General features: G+C 35.8%; 2 protein-coding genes across 2 annotated transcripts; both read right to left on the bottom strand.

Annotated features, from left to right (window-relative positions):
- Positions 1 to 379: 379 nt before the first annotated feature.
- LOC134255668 (uncharacterized) lies at positions 380 to 4,934 on the bottom strand. Its single transcript, XM_062738194.1, has 2 exons — positions 4,434 to 4,934; positions 380 to 733 (listed from the first exon to the last, which is right to left on the bottom strand). The coding sequence occupies exons 1-2, from the start codon at positions 4,897 to 4,899 to the stop codon at positions 423 to 425; spliced, it is 777 nt and encodes a 258-aa protein (XP_062594178.1). The 5' UTR covers positions 4,900 to 4,934; the 3' UTR covers positions 380 to 422.
- Positions 4,935 to 6,547: 1,613 nt separating this feature from the next.
- On the bottom strand, positions 6,548 to 10,830 carry LOC134255669 (mitochondrial import receptor subunit TOM20 homolog). The gene is made up of 5 exons (XM_062738195.1): positions 10,654 to 10,830; positions 8,899 to 8,948; positions 8,637 to 8,718; positions 7,957 to 8,099; positions 6,548 to 6,831 (listed from the first exon to the last, which is right to left on the bottom strand). Exons 1-5 carry the CDS (start codon positions 10,796 to 10,798, stop codon positions 6,733 to 6,735), a joined length of 519 nt encoding a protein of 172 aa, XP_062594179.1. The 5' UTR covers positions 10,799 to 10,830; the 3' UTR covers positions 6,548 to 6,732.
- Between the last annotated feature and the right edge of the window lie 290 nt (positions 10,831 to 11,120).

Below are 11,120 nucleotides of genomic sequence, written 5' to 3'. Positions count from 1 at the left end.
ATTGATGGAGGTGTCCATCCTTGACACATAGGAGTGCCTACCATCCCTTATCCTCCTATTATTTATCAAAAATGTTCATACATTTTTACTACACAGTGGTCCTTCGAATGAGACTGTATAAACTGAGGTCCTGTGTTGCAGTAGGTGCTGGCCAAAAAAAAATCCCTTATATAGTGCAATTTTTCATCTCCTATTCAGTGTTCCAATTGCACAAATGGTAAGGTTGAAGTTTTCTATAGCAAAAAATGAATTTGGTCATTGTACTCATGTAGCAGTGGGTGGCCCAGGTGTCATTTTATGAGCTCGGTGCTCACAGTCCTCTTTAAGTTTTATTTGTTGACAAATTCCGATCTACATGTATAGTAAAACAAAAAAAAAGTTTTAAATTCAATCATAACACTTTATTCGTACAAGATTAAAGTTCATGAAGACTTCAAATCCCGGTATCTTCCTACATAATGATCGTATAATGAGGGTTCTTTAAAATTCCCAGTCAGGTTGGACATTGAAAGGTTTACTATTTTATTGTCTTTCCTCTTCAGTTGAAATGACACATAATTTTGTCCTGCTCTTGCAGTTAGTCCCGAAATATTTGTTACAGGCACTTCGTGAGTAGTTGTCATGAAGAAAGGGGCGAATGTTCGGACTCGCACCATTTTACCGCCCTTTAAAAGCCACAAACTCCGCACACATCTGTCGCAGATTCGACAAATCCCACTTGGAATTATTGTAGCTGAAATGAAAAAAATGGTTTTTAGCTTGTGACAAGGATTAATTTTTGTATCAATGTTTCTTCTCGCAACTTTTATTTCCCATTAATCGAAGATAATTTTAGTACTCATTTCTTTGGTTTGGTTGGAGCCATCTTTGCTAGCCAAGGGTTTCCAAACCAGAATATTTTGTTTTGGAAACCCTTGGCTAGCGAAGATGGATTGGCTCTTGATCATTCATATTTCAAGTGTTTTCTTTGTGAGAAGACCTTAATTAATTGTCATATGTGTTTCTTCTTCAATCTAACTTGCAATTGTATGCCCTTATAATAATTATTGAAGATTTGGGGGCATATATTTTTAATACTTTGTCATATGTCTGTCTATTTGTCTACATAAACTTTGACCTTGCCTATACAGTACCTTTCGATTGATTGGAGCTAGAGCTTACATATTTTACATGTGCACATCTACATATATTTCTTTTCACAAGACCTAATTCTTTCGGTATCAACATGTTTGATCTTTGATCTCTTTAGCTACCAAAACTCTGGTATGGGTCTACCCTCAGGGGTCATATGTTTTGAACTAACTTTAATCCATATATTAGGACCTCAAAAAACCAGTGGTTGTGGAGGATCAGAAAGTGAAAATGTGAAAAGTTGTATAAAATGGAAATAATGAATACGGTAGTAATCAAGCTCAAATGTCCAATAAAACATTGAATATAAAACAGGAACGGAGCAAGGGACCTTTGAAACATAAAACATCTAAGGTGGGATCAGGTACCATGGAAGGAGTAAGCATCCCCTGTCACTTGGTCAAATCCACCATGTGCTCTTTGTCATGATCGGGAAAAGAGAATATATATAAAGACAAGAGGCCCACGGGCCTTATAGGTCACCTGAGTATTGTGTAACAACTTTCAAACAATTATATTTGGTACGTGTTTTAAACCGGAGGCCATGAAATTCACTATTTACAATTTTGAAAGAGGCACCATTGCTTATCATAATTATTAACTTAGCATGCTTACTCTATTTACTTAATACCCAGAGGTAGATCAGAGTAACAGAAAGAAAATGCACTTCCACTTTATAACCAGTTGTGCACCGTGATCACCCACTGACCCATGGGCCACATATTTCCAAATTTTGCAAATGTAATCATAAAATGGTTGATTAATAGCAAAGGGCAGATTTCAAAGCATTAATTCATTTTCAGACTATGAACCCCCCCCCCCCTTTGACCCTGGGGGCATAAAAAAAACCACTTTGCCAGATGCACCTTTCTTCATCATAAATATATATATACTTGGATCATAGGCATAAAATCCAGAAGCAAAGGAAAATATTTTCAAAGAATTAATGTATTTTTACTATATAATCAATAGAGCCCCGCCCTAACACCAGAACCCCTGACCCTGGGACCATAAAATTCACAAATCTGGAAGAGGCACTCTTGCTTATAAATAATAACTATGTGCTTAGTTAGTTTATTTAATACCCAGAAGCAGATAAGAAGATTTTCAAAAATATAATGCATTTTCACTATATAATCAATAGAGCCCCACCCTTACAGCAGAACCCCTGACCCTGGGGCCATAAAATTCACAATTTTTGGAAGAGGCACTCTTGCTCATCATAACTATGTGCTTAGTTAGTTTATTTAATACCCAGGAGCAGAGAAGAAGATTTTCAAAGAAATAATGTATTTTCACTGTATAATCTATAGAGCCCCGTCCTAACACCAGAACCCCTGACCCTGGGGCCATAAAATACACAAATCTGGAAGAGGCACTCTTGCTTATTATAACTATGTGCTTAGTTAGTTTATTTAATACCCAGGAGCAGAGAAGAAGATTTTCAAAAATATAATGCATTTTCACTATATAATCTATAGAGCCCCGCCCTAGCACTAGAACCCCTGACCCTGGGGCCATAAAATTCACAAATCTGAAGAGGCACTCTTGCTCATCATAACTATGTGCTTAGTTAGTTTATTTAATACCCAGAAGCAGAGAAGAAGATTTTCCAAGAAATAATGCATTTTCACTATATAATCTACAGATCCCCGCCCTAGCACTAGAACCCCTGACCCTGGGGCCATGAATTTCACAAATCTGGAAGAGGCACTCTTGCTCATCATAACTATGTGCTTAGTTAGTTTATTTAATACCCAGGAGCAGAGAAGAAGATTTTCAAAGAAATAATGCATTTTCACTATATAATCTATAGAGCCCCGCCCTAACACCAGAACCCCTGACCCTGGGGCCATAAAATTCACAAATCTGGAAGAGGCACTCTTGCTCATCATAACTATGTGCTTAGTTAGTTTTTTTAATACCCAGGAGCAGAGAAGAAGATTTTCAAAGAAATAATGCATTTTCACTATGTAATCTATAGAGCCCCACCCTTACACCAGAACCCCTGACCCTGGGGCCATAAAATTCACAATTTTTGGAAGAGGCACTCTTGCTCATCATAACTATGTGCTTAGTTAGTTTATTTAATACCCAGGAGCAGAGAAGAAGATTTTCAAAGAAATAATGCATTTTCACTATATAATCTATAGAGCCCCGCCCTAGCACTAGAACCCCTGACCCTGGGGCCATGAATTTCACAATTTTGGTAGAGGACTCAATGCTCATTACATTCATGCCAACAGTTTGCCTGCTTGATGTCCAGGAGTAAAGAAGAAGATTTTTAAAGATTTCATTAATTTTAGTGGTTTTGGCCCCACCCCTCAGGCCCCAGGGGGGTGGGGACCATGAAATTCACAATTTGTGTTCCCCTTCACCCATAAATGCTGTATACCAAATTTGGTTGAAATTGGTTCAGTGGTTTAAGAGAAGAAGCTGAAAATGTTCAAATGTTAACACACGACACACGACGCACGACGCACGACGGACGACGACGGACGAAAACGGATAGCAATAGGTCACCTGAGTTACTCAGGTGACCTAATAAATGCATTAGAGAAATGTTAAAATAATGGCCTATCAATTAGTATGAAAAACATCAGTCAGCATTGCATTCAATGAAAGATTGTAATTGCTGAAAAGGTCATGTTAAGACTCCTCTGCTGACACTGATGGACATCTTCCCAAGTCAAGAGTTCCTGATCCGCTCCGCTCCATATAATTTATGTGGAGTGGATCAGAAACTCTTGACTTGGGAAGATGCTGATGGACAACTGACAAATCTTAATCAGAAAAGTTCACTTGCACCTTGTGGGGGTGGGGGTTCATTGAAGAAACAAATCCATTCACAACAAAGTGTAAAACTTCAAAGAAATAAAACTTATCACTCTTTCATCCACGAAATCAAATCTGATGAACCAATAATTTCCCTCTAACCTCGAATCTGACCCAACGAAAATATGCCACTTAAAAGTTTTCTGTAAAATGAACATATGTAAACATGTACTGCAATTGCTTTGCAGCAACATTGCCGCAAATCTAATTTACATACGAAAAACGATATTGCCGCTATGTTGCTGCAATATAATGCCAGAATGTTGCTACAATATATTGCCGCAATAATGCCGCAACACTTTTCTGGCAATATTGCCGCAAAAATGCCAAATCTAATTTACATACGAAAAACCATATTGCCGTAATATTGCTGCAATGTATTGCCAGAATGTTGCTGCAATATTGCGCCAATAATGCCAGAAGATGTTGCCAGAAGGTGAGTATTTTGGTAAGGGGAGTCTAATCACCTAATGCAATGGACAACAGCAAGAATCCTGTGAAGCCTTTATTCTTCCAATATACAGATTCTGTTAATCCTTTGTTTTCTTCATTCCTGGGTACCGAATTTCTCAGTTGTATTCGAATAATATCGGCTATATTGAGGAAGAAAATCACACACAAAAATCCTGTTGCTTTCAGCATTAAATAATGGCGAGCTCTCCCTTCGTCTTCAAATATTTCTTTGTCAACTATAATGTCATCATATTCATCTTCCTTCCATTCATCAAGCCAGCGATTTTGTCTTATGTTTCTTCCCTTTCTGCTTTGATAACCAACACATTGAACACAACAGTACACAGATTTGTCAAGACTGAGGAAATTCGAAGCATTAGCATTAAGTTGGTGTCTAAGTCCTGATGAAGCAATTGCGATATTGTTTCTTATTAATGAAACACGAAATGGAGAATGGAAAACCCTAGCTATTCCTTGCATAATACTGTGTCCCTTCAAAAACTTTTACAGTGATAAAAAAAAGAACTTGCTACTGTCACAGGTTATCTACCCTGAGCTATTGGGTATTGTCAGTTCGTACCCTGTTGAATTCGGTCGTGCATGTAAAAATGTTGAACACGCCGCTTTTTTTGTTTTTGATTTTTAAATGCGTAATGATATTTTCAAGGGGGAAATTGCAAACAGAATTGGGTCCATTTAGTTTCTTAGTCTTTTAATAAACAATTTCCCAAAAAATCATGAAGTTATACATGAAAGTAAAATTCAGAGAATTTGTGTCACATGAGGAAAAAAGATGAGGATGCTCAGATTGGGGGTCAAAACCCCTTTCCCCAGATTTGCAGAATTCTTAAATGTATGAAGTACTGAAGCAAAATATAAAGGGTAGTTGGGGCCATAAGGAGTTATATTATATACATGTAGATGTTAAATGCAAAAACTTGAAACTGAAACTCGGAAATGACAGTTTATGCACAGGCAGAAAATATGGATATACGACCTTGACCTTTGGACCTCAAACTCAACAGGGGTCTTCACTAGACCCAGGAAAGTTGTGGTATAAAATTTCATAATTGCGAAAGCTCAAAAACTTCTTGAGATATAGCATTATAGAAACATAAGTATTAAAACAGACTTAATTTTTTAACTCTTGACATTGACCTCTTGACCTCAAAATCATTAGGGGTCTTCCTTAGGCCATGGGTAAGTTGTTGTGCAAAATCTCACTGCAAATGCTCTAGGGCTTTTTGAGATATCACGTGGAGGAAAGTGTTACAGACAGACAGAAATAAAGACGGATGGATGCACAGATAGACAGGCCAAAATAAATACTCCCCACTTTCAGCATGGGACAAAACAATGTTCTAGGATTTTTTGACAATTATCTTTGGACTTGAGATTTTATCTTCTTGTTCCCTGCTTTCAAGCAGGAGACATTAAATCTCATTCGCCTGTCCATCTGTCTATCTCTCTGTCAGTCTGTCCTTCTGTCAAAATAACTTTTACCTGTCATAACTTCTGAATGAGATGAGATAGGTCTTTCATATTTCATATTTTCATACCTGTGAGGCTGTGACAAGACCTTTGCAAATGAATTGAACCTGTGACCTTCATGTTTGACCTACTTTTCAAAATTTTCAACATTACTTTGATTATAACTTTTGAAAAGGAAAAAATAGGAATTTCACATTATACATGCATATAACCTGTGACAAGGTTTTTCTAAATATACTATGATTTTTGATATTGTGATTTAGCCTTATAGTGCATGCCACTTATAGACAATGACCCTTTTTGTCAAACAGAATGGAAATGGACCCAGAAACCAAAATATATTTGATGAACATTTAAGTTAGATACTAGTTGTTTGAACTAATGTAATATTTTTGAAAGAAAAAAATCACAGTATTTGAAGGCATAAAAGAGTGTTTATGGTCCAAGGTTAAAATGTCATAAAATTTACAGATTTCGGGAAAACAACTGATTACTTAGTTGAATTAAATCACATTCTTAAGTTTCATTTACATCAAGACCTTTCACACACATTTTTAAAATCCTGTCTCTATTTTAGAGGAGGTGGTAAAAATGAAAACATACCTTTTATTTTGCTACCAGTTAAAAAACAAAAAAATGTCTTTTTATATTTTGTTTAATGAAGCTTTTTTATAAAAATTCAGAAGCATATCACAAATATCCTCTCTGACACATATATGTACAAATCAGGTATTGGTCTGTGGCATGTGCTGCTAGGAGTGTTCATGGTTTATCATTGAATGGATTGGTAATTTTTGTTCTCTCTTTCTTTGTCTTCCCACCCTACTCTACATCATCTTCAACAACAGTCAAGGTTGGTCCTTTTGCGGCCGGCGCTGATGAGGGCATTTGAAATGAGGAGGCAAACATTGATGCATAGCGCTGAAAAACAAAAACCACAAATTCATTTTGACTCCATTTTTAATGCCATCTTTCAGATTTTTTTTTGTTTACAGATTTAGTAAAATATGTAAGGTTTTTTTGGATGTATTTTATTTCAGTAACACAGCTTTCAATGCTTTGAGTGTTTTATTAAACGTATGGCATACTTGCCAACCTCCAGCATGTAAAAATCTGGTCATGACCAGATTTGGAAAGTAAAAAATCTGGTCATAACGCGTAACGACATTCACGGCATATTTACTATGATTAAATTTTATACATATATATACAAAGTATTTGTGTATTGAGAATTCTTTTATTGAAAAAGGATTTAATTTACTATGACAAAAAAATTCATACATAATTTGATTTAAATTTACATGTTAAAATGAAAATTGAAGGTTTTATTTCAGTATTAACCTGAAGTAAGTGTGCATTTTTTTAAAAGCCTTTTCAGTTTCTGCTGAATTTGAAAGTTTACCAATTTCAGTTTTGAAGTTATTTTTCCTCTCTCTTAATTAACTACTGCAATGTGTTTTAAATGTGACATTAGGCCTACACTGTCTTTGATCACTTTATTTTATCTAGAATTAAAGTTTTTTTTCTTTCCAAGATTCCTTGATATGTACAATGTACATAAATATCGTTCCTCTTTCTTGGTTCAATCAGAGACATGTGTTTGGTTCAGTTTGTTCCTGTTGGGCCTGATAACGATCTAGTTCTATCGGAAGCCATTTTAATTGACTTCAAACATTGATTTGTCAAAACAACACCCAGTTAATTGTTTACACCTGCACTGATAATTAATCCATCGGCATTGTTTACGTAGATCTAAGCTTGGGTTGTAACTGGAAGTTAAAAGTGCAACCTAATTTACGAACCAAATCCGGAAAATCGGGAGATTTTCGGGTTGTTCTGCAAAAATCGGGTGATAAGCATGACCCGCCGGGTCATAAAAAATAATCGGGTTACGGGTTGAAAAATCGGGTGTGACCCGACGAAATCGGGTGAGTTGGCAACTATGACGTATGGTGACAGGTCTATTTCATAATAATGCAAGGATAATTACCGAATACATGAGATTCATATTTATATGATTTTATACAGATATAAGAACTATTTTACCTTGTTGACTTCTGGTAGTTTCTGTATTAAGAGCTGGAACACCTGGGGTGGCAATGTCTGCTCCAGAACCTGTAGGAGCTGCTGTGGTTGTCCACACAGAGGTACCGCATTACTCAGGTGTTCTACTGCATTCTCAATATCACCTGTCATGAAGTAAAAAGTGTTCATGTTTATATGGTGGTATAAATTTATGATGTTTTAGCAAATTCTTGGAGCATTTGAAACTTATCATCCTAATTTATAACATTAAATATTGCAAATCTATTTGTAGTTTGCACTATCAGTAGGTGGTGTCATGCTTATATTTGCGTTACACCAAATTGTCAAACAGTGTCAGAGACTGTATAGTTCACATCAGAACAAGTGGTAGCAGGGGAAAATAAAGTAAATTACACTGTTTAATTGGTGCATGCAATGTTTCCTAATATCAAAAATAGGATATACATGCACCAGTAATGTTGGCCTGCTTTAGCCCATTTATATTCACCAAATAATTTGGATTGCAAAAACTGTCTAGAAAATTATCTAGAATTAAATCAATTTAGGTGATTTTGAGACTTGACTGTGGTTTGTTGATGAAAAAAAAGTACTTAAGATAAACACTTATCAAGGATACAGGGATAAATACGAGTGGTAAAGTATTTAGACAAAGCTTTCTCTGTTGGAACAATAACTTTTACCTGCTGCGAGCAGTTCCTCTCCAAGTTGAACTTGCTCAAAGAAAAACTTCTGAACCGCCTCCTGGTTCTGTAAGTCTGGAAGCTACAATTCATTTAACAAGTTATCAGATGTACTGGATTTTGACTAAACCTGTAAAATTTACTACAACAATTCTAGATATATAAATAAACTGCACAACCATGGTTGGATAAAAAAAAAAATTGTCCATGGTTTCCTACAAAGCTTTGCAATGGTACACTGTACTGTTCTTGCAAGACATACCTGAATATCAGCAGCTTTTGATGTCTTTCCCACTCTTGATTGATTACGACCTACAATGTCAAAGGAGGGTGGTACATTTTGTGTTATAAATGATCACTTATCAAGATTGTCCCTAAGAATTAGAATAGCAGGGAGTATTAAAAAGTAGAAAGGGGTTTGGGTTCCTCTTAGGGACAACTCTGCTTAATACATGAACAGTTATTAAAAAGAATGTATTTTATATATGTTTGAATAGCAACCAGCAGCAGTCTTATTAGCTCTTACTGTTTTCTTTTCACTTAGTGTGGTTAATATATATGCAATGGATTTTTTTCAAGTTGATTATATTAATTAGTTCTGAAAAACATTAAAGCTTTAAGTTTTGAAGGAATTTTCTTTGCCAGGTAGGATACAATGAAATCCATCCTATTTTTAAATTTGTTATCTGAATGACAAGTCTCATATAAAAGTAACATTCAATTTGATCCTAAATCAAGTGAATGTTTACCAAATATTCCAATAAAAAATGTCAATGAAGAAAAGGACTTTAGTTCTCATATTTCAATGGAGTAAAGCACTGCTTCTATCTCAAGGTCTTAAAGTAATGTCTGGGCAAAGAGAAAACTGGGACTTTGCTTATCCTACTATCCTTTGTGAAAAATGCATCTTAGAACTTATGTTCTTGCGGTAACTATACAAGTTTACGAATGAATAAGAATCTAAATATTTGTAAATAGAAATTTCAGAAATTAGTTGATTAATTGTTCTCTTTAAGAATTACCACTGTTCAAGCTACCGCCTTGGTAACTGAACTTTCATACAACATCATGTGATGTCAGAGTCTAGACATACCAAAAGTCACCTGAGATTTGAAGAGATGTAGATATCTTAATTAAAACTGAATAGGCTGCAGTTGCCTTTAAGGTCACACAGGCATCATTTTACATAAAGCGTATGCTTTTTAAGTTTTAAAAGTATCTTGGGGCGCATCCAAGATTTTTCCATGGAAAGGACTCTCGCTAACTTGACTTTTTGAAAATTCTAAAGAAGTAACTGTATTACAGTAATGTTTTTATTACTGAAAAAAAGAATTATTCTGTTTTAAAGCGAGCGCGGCGAGTGTTGCAAAGCGAGCTCAATAGTCTAACATGTAAGAACAGAGGAAATTCGGAATGAAATCTGTACATAGGTCAGGCAATATTCTCTGTGAAACATTCCCAGAATCCCTTTACTACCCAATATCCTTTGCGCAAATAAATAAATAATAACGTAAAGCATAAAAGGCTATATATATGATATGACCTTATTCAAGTGATGCTTCATTTTTCGGTGATAGGACCATTTAAACAACGGTAGCATCCTTTTAATGATGATTAACAAGTAGGAGAATAATTTTTTTATTAATTTCTCGCGTCTTGGGCGTTAGCTCCCCGAAATAAAGTTGTAAAAGGTTGGCAGAGTTGCGACACCAGCTGGTGTCGCTGAATTCCTTCAATATGGCGTCCCCTGACACTCTCCCCCGCACAAGTCATAATATAAACGCGGGGGTTAGAGTCAGAGGAATCTCGGATTACGTGACGTTATGTGACGTCATAGCTAGTCGAGATGTCTCATGCAGTTTCATGTTTGAAGTGGGTGATCAATTTTTTAAGTGTTTTTGATGGTACAACTCTGCGCTCGCCCCAACAGTAACACCGTAAAACATTTTAGTAATACTTCCCCGAAAAAGGAACTGTGCCCAACCTGATGAAATCAAAGGTAGATCTATATGCTTACGTTCTTTCAGTCTTTTCTTGAAATCTGGATGACTTCTTCGCTTATTATCAAAATATATGCAATATCCTAGAAAACAAAGCCCAGCTCCTGCAACTGCACACTTCACAAATGTGCTAGAATAAAGATTTGAACCTACAGAACTCATGATTTTTGGGATTTGTGTCCTACAATTCAATGTCAAAATATTCTTGGTAATTGTGTTTAATGAGAAGTATGATTAAAAGCGCATACGAGATTAGAAAAAATCGTGCTTCACTTTAACAGTTCGTACATTAAATGATTCTGATGAACGACGATGGAAGACCAGTTAATAGAAGATTCGGGGTATATATTTTTTTGTCCTGTCAGTCTGTCCGTTGTTTGTTTGTCCGAAAAACCTCACCCTTAGCCATAATTGTTGACTGGTTGCATGGAAGCATGACTTTCATATTCCACATTTGTCCGAAATATCTGACGTTTTTTTTTTT

The sequence above is a fragment of the Saccostrea cucullata genome, unplaced genomic scaffold (assembly GCF_032062105.1).
Source record: "Saccostrea cucullata isolate Sc308-1 unplaced genomic scaffold, CSIRO_AGI_Scuc_v1 ctg16739, whole genome shotgun sequence".
Classification (NCBI taxonomy): domain Eukaryota; kingdom Metazoa; phylum Mollusca; class Bivalvia; order Ostreida; family Ostreidae; genus Saccostrea; species Saccostrea cuccullata.
This window is presented reverse-complemented; position numbering and strand designations above follow the sequence as displayed.